The 18,884-nt window shown below is 44.6% G+C and overlaps 1 protein-coding gene across 1 annotated transcript; it reads right to left on the bottom strand.

The window, feature by feature from the left end:
• Positions 1 to 5,205: 5,205 nt before the first annotated feature.
• On the bottom strand, positions 5,206 to 14,493 carry LOC142578128 (uncharacterized). The gene is made up of 5 exons (XM_075687533.1): positions 14,417 to 14,493; positions 12,972 to 13,033; positions 7,872 to 7,967; positions 6,530 to 6,556; positions 5,206 to 5,871 (listed from the first exon to the last, which is right to left on the bottom strand). Exons 1-5 carry the CDS (start codon positions 14,490 to 14,492, stop codon positions 5,815 to 5,817), a joined length of 318 nt encoding a protein of 105 aa, XP_075543648.1. The 5' UTR covers position 14,493; the 3' UTR covers positions 5,206 to 5,814.
• Between the last annotated feature and the right edge of the window lie 4,391 nt (positions 14,494 to 18,884).

Here is an 18,884-nt window from a genome sequence, read left to right as displayed (position 1 = left end):
CTTCATTCCCTTCGTATGGTTGGATCTTCTCGGGCAATAAACACCAGCACGCATCCAGTGACCAATGTTGTCTACCATAGTTTTTTGATGAAGCGCGCACTTGGATAAAGGTGTTCCCAGAAACTCGAATGATGCGGGCATACACCGGTATTTGGTATGTCCTCATTAGCACTGTTTCAGCCCCTGTGTATGTCCTCATCCTTGATGCTTGCGTGAACGTCTTCAAGTGCGCTACTTCACCAAGATCAAGAATCACCAACTAGGCCCCAGCCAACGCAAAATATTGAGGAAACGTTGTCTGCATGTTTCCAAAGGTCAGTGCATAACGTTGCCTACACGCTACTAATTTTGTGATCAACAGACAACGTTGGGCCGTAAGGTTATGGCACCATTGATCAGCACATTCATGACATTAGTGCAACATCTATACAACATGTTGACGACGTAATCTGGATGTTGCCTAATGTCACTTCAGCTTTCAGGCAACGTATGTTTGTGGAATTCAAGCAACGCTCAAATGACATTGCAGAATATTTACAGCCAGAGATGACAGCGGTGCTGTCAGCTTGTTAGGCTGAAAGCACTACTGCAGAATATTTAAAGCCACACAGCAGTGCTGTAAACCGTGTTATATTGATAGCAGGGATGTTATGTCCGGCTATAAATATTCTTCACGGTCATTTGAATGTTACTTTAATGTCACAAACATGCAGTGCTATCAGCATAACACAGGTGACAGTGCTGAAAGCCCTTAAATTTATATTTCCTTGACAAGTTATGCACTCTAGTAGTTTTTATGTTGTCGCTTCGTATTACATATGCACGAAAACGTCAAAGAAAGATTGCTAAACAGCAGCATTTTTGTGTACATTACCGTCTGTACAGGTAGCCGATGTGTCTTGCACTATAATGTACTAACTCGCCATAACCCACTATCTATAAATGGCTACCAGTCGGGCAAGCGTGCTCGTCTCGCACCTGGGAAGTCCGAGTTCAATTGCCACCCAGACCAAAATTTAGCTAATTTTCTTTTCGAACTCATTAATTTACCTTGTTTACAAAAGCTGCCAGACAATGTTGACGTCAATGTGAGCATTTTTGACTTGTTTTTACTCTTCGCATTGTCGGCGATTTTTGGCAACGTCCTTGGGTCCTGCCAACGACGACAACGCTGAATTTTTGCGTAATAGAGCACATAATGCATTCGCATTAATATGCCCCTGACGAGACTATAATGGCACTTTGAGAGCCACGGCTATCGCCCAGAGACACTCATTGGTGTCCGCAGGCACGTGCGTGCCCAACACGTGGCCCTGCTAGTTAATATAATAATAATAATAATAATAATAATAATAATAATAATAATAATAATAATAATAATAATAATAATAATAATAATACGAGCTTTATTTCCATCAAAACGATGGACGATTACAACAAATTTTTATGATCGCCCTAGTGTGGAAAATTGTAGGCGTGTATGTCAAACGTGTCCTTAAAGGGACAATAAAGTGAAAAACGATTTCTTCTGCATCAGTAAATTACCGTTCTACAACACCAAAAACACCAATCTTACAACGACAAGACGTTTGGTAAGCCAGAAAAAGCGCAAGAACGAAAAACGGGTGGCGACGCCTACTCAAGTTCCCGCAACTGGGGGCTGTGACGTCTTGGATTTTGATGGCATCTTCTAGGGCCTACTAATTATATATAGCGGTACAGATTTACTGCAATTTGTTCTAAAGGAACCAAATATTAGACATGGCAAGTTTCGGGAACCATTATTCAGCCAACGCGGCCCATATGCGAAAGCATACTTTGGAATCCTTGACTTCACGGGGACGTACCGGCGCTGGTTTCAGCGCGAAATTCAAATACTGATACTTGTACCTTCATTTTCTCATCAAATAACCGAACAATTTTTTTTAAATGACTGCCTGCAGGGTTCTCAAACAATGCTTCATTAGTCTAAGCTGATTTATTGTTTCGCTTTAGTGTCCCTTTAACAGTGTCTTGCACCAAGCCATGATTGGCAGCCTAGCAGCCACCAAACCCGGAGAAAGCATGGTTCGCTACGTCTGCGGCTTTTTCAGCAGTAGGCAAGTACGCTTCTTGAGTCTGGACACTCAGCCATCCATTTGATTTCCTATACAACGAGGCCCGTAATAAGGGTCTGTTCTATCACGGACTCCCTTCCACTTTGCGATGAATGACCTCCCCGCAAAGCTCAACCGTGTTGCAGGTTTACGCCATGCAATATACGCTGACGAAATCACACTTTGGTGTACCACCGGAAACCCAGGCGAACAGGAAGCCACACTGAAACCGGCTTAGACATCGTCGACGCCCCACATACGCCAACTAGGCCTCAAATGCTTCCCGGAAAAATCAGAGCACGTCGCCGCATTGCTTTTCTTTACGCGCAAAGCCGCTGCTGAACGCGCCCGCATCACCTTAACTACGACCAGCCAGCCTGTCCCACGCAGAAAATCCGTTCGCATCCTCGGATTCCTGTGGAAAAGGAATGAACGTAGTGCGGAATGGCTAAGGCGTATTCTTCATCAGGCCAATAAAGTCTTGCAAACGATGACGCGCGTCAGCAAGCATCACACAAGTCTCAGTGAACATGAACTCCGCAGAATTACTGAGACTGCGAACTATTTTCGAATCCTCTGCGGCCGGCCATTCGTTGCACTTACATGCATCCGGACCAAACGGCTCGATGCTTCTGTACGGAGATATCACCTCACTGAAATGGGTGTGCCAAGATACGTCCGCAGCTGCGACGCTGAACGCACAACTCTGCTGAACATCTTGGATGCGAAGGTCCAAGTTCACCGAGAGTCTCGGCCTCTCCATGGGAGCACCTCGTCCCAGGGACCTGCCATCCTGCCTATGTTGGGACCACCATACTTCACCACTCCCCCTCTTTTCATTTGTCTTCCACCGTGGATAACTGGCCCTCGAATCAAAGTCTGACGGATAGCCGGGAATATTTACCCCTAAAGCAACGCAGGCAGCCGATAAGCGCGGGCGCGACTTACCGACCCAGCGCACGACGCCCACTGCGCTGACGCCGCCTCCTCGCCAACCGCGTCCAAGTCGGCAGTCATGTCAGCCCTCAAGGTGAAATCACTGGCTGAGTATCGTCTGCAACTGACGCCGAGATCCTTGCGATGTCGGAAGCAACTACTATTCCCCCTGGCTACACACAAACCATTACCGTTCGCTCAGACGGCCAGGAAGCCCTTCGTTCCTTCACAAACAATATACTTCCCTGTCATATTAGGCCTTCTCTTGCGCTGCACATGCAACAGGATGCTTCACTTCACATCCACATGGAGTGGGTGCCGGATCATCAGGGGATACAGGGAAATGAGGGTGCTCACTACTTCTCTTGCGAGCCCAAAATGCCGTGCTCCCCTATTCTGTGGCCCGACACCTATAGCACCAGAATGCATCACGTTGAACACCGCAAGCAAAGCCGCGCTATGCTCCGTGAACTGCGATCATCTGCATGCACCCTTCCAGCTCCCGACCCCTCCTTTAACCGCTATGATGCCTCCTTAATTCGTCAGGATCACACTCTAACACTTGCGAATGACGCGATACGATACAGTATTCAACAACGCCACGTCCACCGTGCATGCCCGGAGTGCAGCGGCTGTCCCGACGTTCGCAGCACCTACTGAGCATGCCCCCATGCACATTCCCCTACTTACAATCTCCCTGCCTCTTCCCTGAGCCCATCTGTTCCTTTCTGTCGGTAGAGCTGGACCACTTCGTCTGAGTCCCACCGAGTTGCTTTTTGGTCGCTCCTTGTGCACCACATAAGGCACATCCAGGGCGCCAACACACCCCTCGGTTCGGCAGCTGTATCATCACACGGCGCCGAAGCGACGAATGGCACGGACGAAAATTCATTACGAACAAAGTTTCATTCATTCATTCATTCATTCATTCATTCTACGTAACCACACACATTCCTGTGTACCCCATGCTTAATGGGGCCAGCTAACCGCCGTTAACAGGTATAACGAAACAGGACTGCTTTTCTACCCTCATTCTCGAACAGTCGTTGTCGCACGACACACGGTGGCACCATATGTGACGCGATGCAGCTACGGAAAGAATTGACGTTACAGCTTTCAGCGCTATAGTTTTTTCGAGAGTAGCTGGATTGCAACTGCAGCTCAGCCGACCGCGTACAGCATCAACAGAGAACAGAAAACTGAACAGAATTGTTCCGGTCCCTTTGGTGGAGCAAGATGCGCGATAACATGTAGAGCGTCTACAGTTTTCGTTGTCTAAACGGCAGATAGGATAGCACAAAATTTGCAACGCATGTGTCGCAACTGAATTGAGGCTATTTGAAGTTATTTTAGTCTTGCCTGTAGCATGGAAATCGTTTCATACTAATAGAAGCTTTGACCCTTTGTCCCACACTTCCTCTCTAATGTGTCCTAGCTGAGCGTCTACAGAACCTTCTGAACCGCTTTTCAAACCTGTTCCAACAGCCTCTCCAACAAGTTCCGGTACGGGTTTGGTTCCAAGATGGCTGAAAATTAATGGGTTGGTTCAGCTGAATATAACGGTTCCGCTCCAGTTATCAATACAGTTCTAGTTCGGTGTGGCACCCTGATGTTGACTGGGAAATGTACACTTAAAAAAAAGGTTAAGTGGAGCAGTGAGTGTAGATTGCACTTCACAAGGAGATGTTTCCCATTGCTGCAAGGAAGTATCTTGGTATGAGATAAAAGCTGCTAAAACAAAACATCGGTGGCGACGCGCTTCCGTTAAGCTTGCCACACCTGCTGGTAAATACGTCATGACTTTTGGTTCACTCGGTCGTGAATAAACCGAAGACTCAACCTAGAAAGCGAGAACTTATTTGGTGGCAGAATGGCCCAAATACAATAAAAAATGATATTGCCTACATACACGCACGTGACGACATTCAGGTTCCGACAAAAAAGTAAAAAAAAGGTAATTTGGCCTTTCTTTCTTCAATAATTCACCAACGTTCTTTAGCATGAAGTGAAAAGAAAAACAAGTTTTAAAGTATATTTTTAATCTTCAACAGGCTTGAAGCGCTTCCCTGTAGAGAATCTATATAGTACGTCTTTGCCAACATACTATACGTCTAAAGGCGTCCACGTGTTTGACCTAGTTCTTACCGTTCTGCGCTATTAGCCACGTCGCAAATACACTCAATTCACAGTCTGAAAAACAAAAGTTCCGAAAGTGTGCAGACACTACACCAGGCTCACCTCCCCTAATACAATAAAAGTGCAGTTCTCATGGTCGCCATACAGGAATTGCCCAAGCCACCAAGAATCTCCGGGCGAATAAAAAAGTGAGTAATTTGATACAGAATCTCCATATTTTGTCAAAACGTTTACAAACGTGCCTTTGGATGCACTGCCGTCTGCTGCATTTTATTGGCGAATGCTAAAAAAAGGTTATGACATTTTTGAGCAATCCCAAACTTTCCGGATAAAGCTTGTTAGTTCCGCCGTTCCTGTTTATTGACATTTAGAATGCTTTGTTCTTTTTTTGTTTTTGTTTTTGAAAGTTATAGTAGATTGCGTGTCGGTCGTATGTACGTGGGTTTTGCCGAGAAATTGGGAACTCCAATTTTTTACCTGCACCTATAGCCGGCTACAATGTAGCCTACTTTCCCATTTATCTGTATTCATTAAGCAAGAACATGCTTAGAAATGGATCTGACACATGCGGTAAATGTTTACTAAGGATACATGGTTCTAATGTTTATCGCGATGGGCCATAGCGATCAATTATTGAAGAGGAGTATCAGTGGCTTGACTGGCACGTCGTCAGAGCAGCACGAACCTGGGCCTTGACGTCGTCCTGGAAGGAAAAAAGATAATGCACACATATTAATTCCAGGCACATTAGATCTGTGCCTTTTGATATTTCTCACTTAACTCATTAAGTTTGATTATTTTCCAAGTGTAGTTAATTAGATTTGTTGGATTAGACAACAATAAGGAGATGAGGTAACATAATATGGGAGTCCTAGGGAACCTGATGTGAGTCCTGGAGAACCGGGCCTCCATGGGCATAGCAGAGTATCACATCTCGCTACTTCATTCTTTGTTATCCTAAATTATTCATGAAAAAAAGAGAGCTATTATGGTATTCATTGGGTGCTCTTGAATTTACTTGTTTTTTTACTAGTAACTAGTACTCATCATTAAAAGCGATTTGTGCCGTATCGCTAGTCATATTTTGTATTGTAACATTCATTGCTGAATTAGGCTGTCGGTCTAAATTCCTCTGTATAAATTTTACTCATAGTATTACGAAGTTTAATTTCATTTATTTATTTTTCATGCTGACAAAGAATCAAGAAGGTCATAGGTCGTACTGGCCACAGTATTTCTATCTTCCATTTTCATCTGCCGTTTCAGAATGGCGGTAAGCGTCTGCCACACATTACAGTTTAGCTAACTTTTCTTACTTTATAAGAAAAAATAAGTAAACTGGCAAAATAGTGCCCACTTACCGAGAGGAAGGCGTTCGACTGTGCTTGCTGGAAATAAAATATAAATGATTTATATGTGTGTCGCATCAAAACAGCAGTATGAAAGCGTGGCGGACATCGTAGTTATTGCTTCTTGGAAATAACATAATACTTGCACTATTTCCCATACTCTATGTATCAAGCAACGCAAACTGACATTAATCATGTACAGTCACCTAGCCTGCATAAAACATCAGACCCGGCGCGCAATTGCTTCGCTATGTTCTGTCGTCCAACTTTTAGCCTGTGCTAATTTATGTATTGGCTAATTTTATATTTGAACATCACAGGCAAGTTACGGAGGACCGAGTGATGGGAATACAAAATAAGAAAATACATATAATAGTACACATGTGGTATGGTAGAGTAAAATGAAACAATTATTAGGAGGAAGAACTGATATCACTATAACATTTAGGACAATATATTATACAGCTGCACAAGGTTAACTGTTAGGCAACGATACAATGTTAGCTTACAGATAACATTGTCGCAAAACTTTGTGCATCTTCGTCATTATGCATAGAATTAATTCAATCTCGAAAATACGGAGTCACAAGACGGACGCACCAACAACTGAACTATTGGGCAACGTTCGCGCTTGGCAACGTGGGTCTAGTGCGCCACGGGCACTCTACATGCAGTGGCGACGGTTCTCGTATATTGAACGCCACGGCGGGCAGTATTGCAGTGGTCAAACATTGCGTCTTGCACCTCCTGAGCGAGTCGTTCTCCGTGAATAAGCAGCGGCAGGCAGTGATCAACGTAAATAGGCGCCTAGAATGGGCGATGCCGTGTTTGTACTGCTCTCTCACCGTTTCCGTTCGCAGGCACCGGGCACGGAAACGTAACAAGCGAGAAGCGAATACAGATGACTCTACAGAAAACATACAAGAACGTCGTTTCAGAGCGTAAATCTCGAGCCTTGTATATAATGAGCTTGTGGGCGTCCCTACACAGTTTTAAGAAGAGACTACGCCGACGGAAAACTCTGTTTTAAAAATTTCTACTCCCTTTGCAGAGAAACTAGTGTATGTTTAAACACTTCGAATAGAACGCTTTCCACTGCCATACAAAGCAGAAGGGCCTCTTAAAAAGGTAGACACTATTTTTAAGCAAGAAGCACTACGCTATCGCTGGCTTTTCTCAGCCAATCTCGGTCATGTAAATTAATATATATGAAGTTCAATACTCCAGACCTGGAGCCTCCATGGCCGCTCGGACCTCCCATTTCGCAAGAACTTGTATGCTCCTCGTAACACATCCAAAAATATTTAGCTGGAACATGCAGGGGCGGCTTAGTGTGTGGTCGAGACATACTTACGCGAGTCTCATCGCTGTGTTCACAAATCTTATTGAAGACGCAGTCCAAGTCCTCACAATGAAGGCGCTCCTTCACCTCTGTGAGCTTCTGAGAGGTCTAGGGAATAAATAGAGCACGGACAGCAGTTATTGCAAGAAACACCATAGGGTTCAACGCCCTGTATTACATGTTTTACGAATATTCGCCTCACTAATTTTCTTCAAAGCACTTTTTCATTGCTTGCTTTACAGCTAGCGTTAACGGATCTACACGGCTATACAACTAGGAATGCAACTTTCCTACCGCGTAGGATCTGCAGTCGCCACAGCGCCTGCAAGACAGAATAAACTGTTGAAATAACCACATCGGTAAATGCAATGGTTAATGACTGCGATGTTGCGTTGGTCACCGCCAAACATAATTGTATCAAGCCGGTGCTTTCTAAGCCTGTGAAGTGCCTGTGAAGTGCCAGTGCTAAAAAATTACGCAGATCCCACACACTGTGGGAATCGAGACAAGCGAAGCTTACTGAGCTGGTTGCTTTGATTGGCGTTAATTAGCGGTGATGTTTACAGCGAATGTGTAATTTCTTCAACGTTTAGTCCAATACGAGAGTGGTTTGTTGATGTTAAATGTGACCTTGCGTGCACCAGCGCTGTTTGTCTGCGTAGTACACAGGACACACAGAGAGAGGTGTTTGTTTGAGGCGTTGTTTTGCGCCATATTTCATAACCTCTGAGAGGGTTGAGCATTGCCAGTGCCTCACATGGAACATCGCATTCTGGCAGAAGTATTTCACCTGAATTGGAATATGGAGCTGTACGTGCCAAAACCAGAATCGAAATATGAGGCATGCCATAGTGGTGGACTGCGGACTAATTTCGATACCGTGATGTTCTTTAAGGTGTCACAAAATCTATGTGCACGTGCATTTTCCATTTTCAACCCCCGTCGAAATGTGACTGCCGCGGTCTGCATCAAATCCGGGACCTGGAGCAATGACATAGCCGCAAAGCTGCCGCGGCGGGCACAGAAGTGTTGATTTGACGTGCGACCGCTTCCGTAGTGTCGCCTGGACCCTGCGTTCCACTTTAATTCTCTTTAAGGCTCTACTTCTGTACGCCCTGGGTAAGTTGTCTCTTGACATATTTTCAGGCTGTTTATTTTTCAGAAATAGCAGGAACGTACTGTACCGTACCTTGAAATTAAGCTTATCCAGTTTCGCCACGATCGCTGTCGTGTAGTAGCAGGCTTCCTTGCCTTCTCACGTCACCTTTTTCCTATCCGCCCCTCCGCCCCTTTTATGGGAACTGCCTGTTCCGCTCCCTCCACTCTACAGTTTTATCTACGTCCCATCTGGACTCGCAAGTTAGTAGAAAGGGAAGCGCTGGAGTTTCTACAATGTTTGTGAGGGGTCCACGGATAATTACAGCTGTCAAGAGGCTAATGGGGCGACGCTCAGGGAGCTCCAGAGGGCATTGTGCATATTCGACGGGTGAGGCCCAAACGAGTTTCTCGCGTCGCCTTTCCTCCCTGACTCGCTCCTCTCATGTTCGTGTTGTCACACGCTCTGAACCAACCCCCGACGCGGGGTCAGACAGCAGCAGCAGTGGGAATGTCGAGGGAAGAGGCAAGGAAAGCTTCGATTTAGTACCTTCGCGTAGAGGACCGGACGAACTGACGGACGGACGGACGGATGGGCGGACGGACAGACAGACAGACAGACAGACAGACAGACAGACAGACAGACAGACAGACAGACAGACAGACAGACAGACAGACAGACAGACAGAGACTATTTTCCCCCTGTATCTTAATAGTGATATGAGCTGTATTGCCAGAAAATTCTGTCTTTATTTTATTTCGCCACATCGCATATCTATTCCAGAACATTCGCCAATGATTCTCCATCGTTTTCACACAAATCTCAAGTTTACTGATTATAATATGAGGCTAGCTGTTGTTAATTCTCAAAACCTTGTAGAAGTCTAGGTTTGTCTTTTCTTTTTATTCAATACTGCAAACCTGGTACTGGTCCAAGCAGGGTGGGTTAAATGGCAACAAAACAATAAACAATAATAAAAAAGTTAAAAAAAAACATCAAACTATGGCGAAAGGCAATAAGGAATCATTCCAGTCGGTTACAGTGCGAGGGAAAAATGAAAACTTAAATAAATCTGTTCGCGCAAAATACGGCGTCAGGGAATTAGGATGATAGTGGCGTGTATGCCTTGTCGTTGAACGCGACAGATATGGAGAAGGGTTAATAGCTAGATCTTGATTCCAAAGCAAGAAACGAAATTGCAAACGTAAGTTTTTTCTTCGTTGTTCAAGACGTTGGATACCGTTAATCTGCATTAATTCAGAGGGTGAGTCATACGGGGAAAATTTAGAGTAAATAAATTTTACTGCTTTTCTCTGTACCTTTTCTAGGCGGGTGATATTGTGTGTATTACGTGGGTCCCAGACAACGCATGCATATTCAAGTTTAGGTCTAATTAGTGAATTGTAAGCAAGTAATTTTACGCTAGGGGGATAATTTCTAAGCTTATGTCTTAAAGAGTACAGTTTACGGAATGCGGAAGAACAGATGTTATCTATATGTAAATTCCATGATAAAGTATTAGTAAGTGTGACACCCAAATACATATATTTAGTCTCTTCCAGCAAAGCTGACGAACCTAGCCTGTAGTTAAAAGAAAGTGGAGCTTTTTTGCGAGAGAAGCGAAGAAAGACGGTCTTGTCAGTGTTAAGTTTCATGCCCCACGTTTCACACCATTCAAAAATCTTAGCAAGAGAGGAGTTAAGATGGATTTTGTCGTTAATTCAAGATATTTCTTGAAAAAGCACACAATCCTCCGCAAACAACCTGATTTGGACATTCGGATCAAGTTCAGCAGTATTGTCATTAATATATAATAAAAACAATAATGGGCCCTGCACACATCCTTGAGGCACGCCAGAGCCGACCGGAAGGCAACCTGATTGCTGCTTATTAACAGCTACAAATTGGTAGCGATTGGTAAAATAGTTTGATATCCATATGATTAAAATTTATGGGAGGCCAATGCGTCTGAGTTTTAAAATTAGTTTGTCATGGGGGACTCTATCGAAAGCTTTACTGAAGTCAAGAAATATTGCATCATACTGCCCGTTCCTATCGAGACATGAAGCGAGTGAATGTATTACTGTCACTAATTGTGTAATTGTTGAGTATCCTTTTCTAAACCCGTGCTGAAAATGAGAGAGGACTGCGCGTGCATCTAAAAATTCATTAATCTGGTTGGCAATGATATGCTCGATTAGATTACAACATGATGATGTAAGTGATATTGGACGATAATTTTGTAATAATGTGCGGTCACCTTTCTTGTGTATTGACACAACCCTGGCTCTCTTCCAGTCGCTCGGTTATTGTCCATGAAGTAATAAAATACGAAATAATATAACTAGAAACTTTGCAACAGATTCCGCATATCTCTTCAGAAACACTTTAGGAATGTTGTCGGGACCACATGATGATTTAGTTTTTCAATTTAGTAACATAGAAACTACGCCAGGGTATGGAATAAAATTTACATCACAGGGGTGAAACACTACGTCATTGGATGGACAAGCGCCGGATTTAGAAAACACACTGTGAAAGTAGTCATTGAAGTGGTGCGCAATATCCCCGTGATCGGTAACCACAGAACCATCAAACAAAATCTGCGACACCGGTTTCTTTGTTTCACTTATATAATTCCAAAACTTTTTTGGATCTCTACAATGAAATTTGGTAGCACTGTATTAAAACAATGTTCTTTCGAGGAGTGTACTGCACGTGCAAAACCTTCTTTTAAATCCTTTAAATGACCTAAATGCAAGCGCTGTTTCTTTAACCTTTTTATCTTTCGCTTTAATGGATTATTCCATTTGCGTTAAGAAAAGCCAAATTGATTTCCTGGCTTGACATGTAGGGGTGGCAAATCTGTGATATCTAAAAAGAGTGGCAAGCGCTTCATTGCAGTATTTTTGATCTTGAGCAGCTAGCCCTGCTCTGAAAGGGTTAAGCGTCTCCGTTCTCACTACCCTCTTAAGTTATTATGTACACTTATCGCGGTGCACCATGGTCTTGCTTAGTCCTCTACTAAGTCTTTTTTGCAATCGCCTAATATGGTTCATGGTTATTTAGGCTTTCTTCTTTTTTTAATCTCGAAATCCTTGTTTACGTGTATATAGTTGTGTATTCTTGTCCTCCAAGTTTACATAGTGTAGCATTGCTGGTTCCTCAAGGAAAGTGGTCTCGGGAGTCGAGGCACACTGACTAAGTTAAAAGGAAACGCGAGAAGATACCAGGCCATCGGTACAGCTAAGCAGGCAAGCGGGCAGAGAAACCAAGTATTTTAATGAACCGCATGTGTATGTAGCAGTAACCAATAAATTCGCGCCACCAAACCTAAAATAACACCCTCACCGAATGGGAGAATGCGAGCAAAAAACTGGGCGCTACGTCCGAAGTCCGGAGGTGAAGCCGAGCCTAAACTACAACACTACAAGAAGCCGCCATCAGCGTAGTAATCAGAAAAGCTTGGCTGTGAAATAACGCTTTCCTACCGCGCTGACTTCAGTCCCTCGTGCTCCACCCGGAAGCGAACTTCACCACAGCTCCACTTTGTTCCACGTATAGTATTGCTGGACAAAGCTTGTAGGGTGCTTCACCAGTGCTATCTAGCGCCCTCTTAATTTTTTGATAAGTTGCAGCGTGATTATGCTTTATTCCTAGTAACCCACTGACGTCAATGGCATTTCGTGTTTCAAAACGACCGACACGGTCGACGGGGATATTACAAATTGGAAACGGATCTTTGCCATGTGCGTTACTTTGGTTGGCTGTGCTTTTGCATCGAGATGTCACTAATGAGAGAAAAAATCGTTTAAAGGTTTTGTCTGAGATCTCTCGTAAAAAAAGTTTATCAACTTCGTTCACAAAAGGTTGGTGAAGCAAACAACTTTGTTCTATCTGCATTGTCTGGTAAAGTCTAAAAGGAGCGGCACTTGGGCACTCATAGTGATTAAGCGAATGTAGGGTGTAGCCGTCACGTAGCAATGATAAGAAAATGACCCGCTATCGCAACTTACTGCTTCGTCGATATTGGCACGCACGCAGGTTACTAGGTTGTGCCTTTGCTCGGTGGTCGCCCCTGAAAGAAAAGTGAGACACGTTAATATGCAGCGTCTGCTTTAGTATTATGACTGCACAGAGCTTCCATTGAGTAGTCCGTTCCCATTACTTAGGGAAAGACGTAGCGCTAGCACAGGTGGCAGATACTACGCATCTAATATTTTTTTAGTTCAGTGCGTGCAAACAATAATCGATCTATTATTCTGCCGAAATCGCTAAATGTACTCGTGAACAAGCTATATCTTCTTGTATAACAAGTTCGTGTGCCTATGCCAGCTTCAAATTAGCGTTTGTCTATGATGTTCTACGTCTTTCCATGTATGGAACACTGCAATTTTGTGGTTTAAGGTCCCCGAATCTGCACATCGAGTTAGAGTGACGCCCTAGAGCATGGCTCCTAATTAATTTTTACCACCTCTTTAACGGGCACGTAAAACACGGTACAAGACTGCTATTGCTCTTCGTCCCATCGGAACGCATCCCCTCTGACCGGGAATCGAAACTGTTGCATGCACTGAGCCCAGATTACAGCCCTTCCCAGGTGTCGGATGCAAGGTCATAGCTACAAGTTATGTTTATTGTTGCGTTGACGTTTATCTTCATAAAATAAAAAAGGGTGCTTGTGCTGGTGTGAAGTTGCTAATTTCTAACGGGGGAGCAGGAATTAAGTGTGTCGCAGTAGGGAGCAATACTCCGGGAGCCTCTAAAGGCCGATTCGCAGGACGCAATATATCACTGGTTCAGTTGGCGGGCGGGTGGTACGTTATTACACGGCACCGAACCACGTCGGGAGCAGATCGCCAGCGATTCACTTAAGCACAGCCGGTTTCGTTGCCTATGGGAAAAGTCACCCGTGTCCAAAGAGGCCAGCCGTGGAAGCGTTTTCTAAATGTGGCTTAGCTTATTCACGTATCTCAAGCAATGCGAGAAACTGTTATTGAGATCGCAGCGGTGGTATTTTTACAACCTTTTCTTGCCGTTATGGCTGTGTCAAATTAGAAGAGACAGTATTTTATTTTTACATTAAAATATATTTTGGGGCTAAACGTGCCGATACAATGATTTGATTGCGAGTCATGCCGTACTGAGGGGCACTCTAGAATAATTTTGACCAACAAGAGTTCATAACCGTGGACCTAAGTCTAAGTACGCGAACATTTCTGCACTTCGCTCTCATCGAAATGCCGCCGCGGTGGCCGCGCTCGAACCCACGACCTCGAGCTCAACAGCGCCACGTGAAAGTACTGGGTTGCCGCTGCGGGTGGGCCTAATTTTATATACCTCTACAATAAGAGTCGCCTATTGTAATTTGTTTTCCTCATCCGTCATGATGAAGTCTTACGCATCAAAGCAGCACACCCTGTAGGTTTACGCAATCACTACAATGGAAGTCTTCGCTCACCGCAGAGGGAAAACGGTGGGTCGGCGCTGACGAAGCCGACGAGTGCGACAATAGCGAGGGCAAGAACAACCTTCATGTTGCCAGTGTTCTAAGTTGATGAGAGTGCCGCAGAACCAGAGTGGGAAGAATAGAGGGGGACTCGCTAACAGTGCGCGCTCTTATATAAAGGAGCTTCTCCTGTAAATTTTGTGCCTGTGGCAAGCCACGATACGATAAGCCACAATATGCGTACTAATGCTTTTTCATAACCGAGCCAGATAACCACGTTGTCCCCCTACGTCGTTAGAACCGTCGCATGTGAAAAAAATGTAAAATAGCCGACAACGAAATCTATACGGGAGTGCGCGTGCACTCCTGTGGAGAGACTTATTTACTTGCTTAGCGGACGCTCTGCGGACACTCCTCGTCGAGTGGCCCTCTTCGGAGAAGTCGGAACCAGCCACAGCGTCAGCGGCTCGGCTCCTGCACTACGCAAGTCGGCGAAAAACTAAGTGAGGCTGATGTTACCATCTTTGCCAGAGCTGTTCGTGTGTTCTGCGCGGAACGAGTTGTCAGCATATCGAGTCTCGGCTTTCATGTACTTCTATCGGGCTCAAGAGGGAACTAACAGTGTGTTTCGATCCTTGGAGCAAGAATTTAAAAAAAACGCTCTTAAGAGAAGATAAGAGCGGTGTGGACGATGTTGGGGTTGATCACTTTTCTATCTCGGCGACTATCTTAACATTATGCAACTGGTAAAGGGTCTTCATATTTCATTTCATTTATTATCACCTTGAAGGCCCGAAGGCTTTACACAAGGGGGAGGGGGCAATACAAACACGTGTCAGAGTGGTTTCTTGCAAAACAACGAAAAAAAAAACACATCGCTGATTTTGTACGACTTTAAACAATCCAAGAAAAAATTCGAATTGAAAGAAGTAACACGGCAATACATATCTAATTCTTTATTGCAATCTTGCGCGTGGGTTGTGTTAAAAATGTAGCGCTGTGAGCGCATAATTTTAAAGCAGACCTACTCCAGCATTTCGCAGGCTTTAAAGGGATACTGAACAAAAGTATGAAAAAAGAAATGAAGGGAGCATCGAAAGTCGACTCGGAACACGCGACAAAGCTGGTGGCGACGGCGGCGGCAGCGGCAGCAGCAGCCGCAGCCGCCGCCGCCATAACGTAGCTCGGGCGCTACAATCGTTCAACCACCTTTCTTGGTTTATGCCGCTTTTTATGACTTCCTTGTCGTAAATTTAAGAGCAATCTATACTTTTGAAGTGCAGAAGATGCTGCAAACAAGTGCAAACACTACTAATTGTAATAATTCAGCTTGTCGAGGCGGCCAAATCGAAATGAGCCAACCGTCTTAAAAAATTGGCTAGTCCGCGATAAATTCATAAGGGCGTTTTATGTCGCCTGTCGATGTTTGCGTCATTGGCGTAACGGTTTCAATGTCAGGCCCCTGTGCTAGAAGTCGTGTGCTCGAATCCTGTTGCTGGACAACTTTGATAATGTTTGTTTAATTATTGATCACGCAATATACTTCGTTGAAAATGACGACATTACAAAGTCACAAAGCTGTTCGAAGCCAGAAGGACGTGCGTTGGGCAGATCCATGTACTTCCTGTAATTCCCATGCTGGCTAAACCGCTCCCACTGCAGCTCCCGTGGACACCAGTGCCAGAGTTCCCTCTAGCAATTATAGCACGAAACTCTATGGCAGCAACAGAGGTGGGCAGCAGGCACTAGCCAGATCTATGTCAGCACGCTTTCCTGTTTGAACCCACGGTGGCTGTGATTGGCGCGCAGCGCGAATCCATATCATTCGAAGCGTTGAATCTCCCGGAACCCGCCGTGGTTGCTCAGTGGCTATGGTGTTGGGCTGCTCAGCACGAGGTCGCGGGATCGAATCCCGGTCACGGCGGCCGCATTTCAATGGGGGCGAAATGCGAACACACCCGCGTACTTAGATGCAGGTGCACGTTAAAGAACCCCGAGGTGGTCGAAATTTCCGGAGTCCTCCTCTACGTCGTGCCTCATAATCAGAAAGTGGTTTTGGCACGTCGAACCCCATAATTAATTTAATCAATTAATTCTCCCGGAAAGGTAGACACAAATAGTCTCGCCTGATGATGCTTTTCTCACACTCTTGCGCGCAGCAGCATAGAGACATTCTTCTGCGTTGTGCCAGGTGCCTCATTGACCACATCACAAAAGAGCACACTACGCGAACGTTGATATTGAAGACTTGGGCACAAGCTCCGCTGGGGAAAACAGGAATGCGGCCGTGAGCAACTGCGCAGTTGAGACTTCTTCGCACCCGTCCATGCCGGTGGAGAGACGCGGGCGATGGCTGGCACGCCGGCATCCGGCACAGACAACGTCACAGAAACGTCACATCCTCTAGCGCACGGCACGGCCGCTACAGAGGGCATTATGCGAATAATGCATTAAATATATTATTTTCCTGTAGCTTCTTCCTGACAACAAAATTGTGTCGACCAATTTAAGCCCTCAAGCTTTCATTTGGTCTTAAAATCTCGGCGGCAAAGGTGTTGTTCAGTATCCCTTTAAATCGGTAGCCATGTTGAGCAACTTGAGCCACTTTGAATGGGTGGACGATGTGCTGCCGGGTCTATTACACAACTTCGCAAACTATGTATATGCCACTGGCTACGTGCCCGAAAAAACAACTTCAACTTCGGCAGTATGTGTTTGATACTGGTATGTGTCCATTCTTGTCCAGTTGCCCAGAATGGATGAAAGAAGGTGTCACAGGCGGTATGTGGGCTTAGATGTACTGAAGCGTTCGCATTACTAGATCACAGTGGGTATGTTGCCTTGGTTGTATTAAAGCGAGTGCAGCCGCTTGACGTATTGGTATTGCACTGAAGTGACGCAAAACTGTTCGTAAATTGACTACCGCTAGTGCCTATCTTTCTTCTGAAACGATTGGCAACGTAAAAAAAAAGAATTGCGACAAAACCCATCTCGTGATAAATGTGTCCACGGTAATGCGATTAGCAATGTATCATAGTAGCGACCCAGCACATTGCCACCGCAGAGGGGCGTCACATATGAGGCGGGTATGAAGTCGGGATCCTCTCGCGCTCTCTCTCTCTGGACGCGCTGGCTGCTTCGGCGCCGCCACAACGAGGACCACGCGCGGCGCTTGTCTGCGTCTACGTGACGCGAGTTCGACTGCGCCCAAGCACCAGATATGTGTTAAATTATTTGTTCGCCATTGGCGAGCCGCACACGCTCCCTGCCAGATGCCCACTCGCGCACGCAAGTTGGCATCGGAAAGAGTCGTTGAAGAGCGGCGCAAACCTGAGCCTAGTTGGCGTCGAGGAGGTTCATGCAGGAGCGGCAAGTAAGCAGTGGCACACACACCCAATAACACGAGTTGTCGTGAGACGGGTTAATGGATGAGCGGCACGTGCCCACTCTCATATACCAGTGAGCAGAAATGTTTCGGCGGTTGGTGTCGGACCCAGTTCGCTCAGCACGGCAGCCCGATGATTTACCCATTAGACCACGGACTTCACAGTGACCCAAGTTGGCAGAAAAACGGCTAGAGACAGACACAGATAGATAGATAGATAGATAGATAGATAGATAGATAGATAGATAGATAGATAGATAGATAGATAGATAGATAAATAGATAGATAGATAGATAGATAGATAGATAGATATATAGATAGATAGATAGATAGATAGATAGATAGATAGATAGATAGATAGATAGATAGATAGATAGATAGATAGATAGATAGATAGATAGATATCCCTCAAATAGTGAGCGGAGTGCCCTAAGAATACTAATCACATTAAAAGAGTATGAATAGTATTACATTCGATAGCACTATATGTATATTTATCTATTTTATTTATTTATACATACTGAAGTCTCAATGAGGCTATTGCAGGAGTGGGGTGGAACAACAAACCTACATTTATAAAGAAGCTTACGTGAATTGTTTCAATGGCAGTGAACCAATGTTGGGCAATAATGAATTCCATGCTTCAATTGTTGATGGTAAAAAAGTGTGTTTAAAGGAATCAGTGCGGGCGAAAAAGGTTGAGATATTTGGAGCATGATGACTCCTGTCAAGTAGTTATTAATTAACGTGTGAAGGAATTTTAAGCATTAAAGCGCATATATATATATATATATATATATATATATATATATATATATATATATATATATATATATATATATATATATATATATATAATATTCCAAAGTTCACATGGTCTGTTAGCTTCATGTGTTGAAAACACATGTAGCTAACAGACCATGAGAACAAGGAAGGTATATAAAGAATTGCTTGTTCGCTTATCTGAAATGTCGAAAGGGTAAATAAATGAAAATTTAAGTAGACGAAAAAAGCGACTGGGCACTCGTGCGATATGAATTCACGCCTTCGCATTTAGCGTATGACGATGTTACCAATCGAGCTACCGCGGCGCCG

The sequence above is a fragment of the Dermacentor variabilis genome, chromosome 4 (assembly GCF_050947875.1).
Source record: "Dermacentor variabilis isolate Ectoservices chromosome 4, ASM5094787v1, whole genome shotgun sequence".
NCBI classification, from domain to species: domain Eukaryota; kingdom Metazoa; phylum Arthropoda; class Arachnida; order Ixodida; family Ixodidae; genus Dermacentor; species Dermacentor variabilis.
The sequence above is the reverse complement of the archived record's forward strand: the minus strand, read 5'-3'. Positions and strand labels throughout refer to the sequence as shown.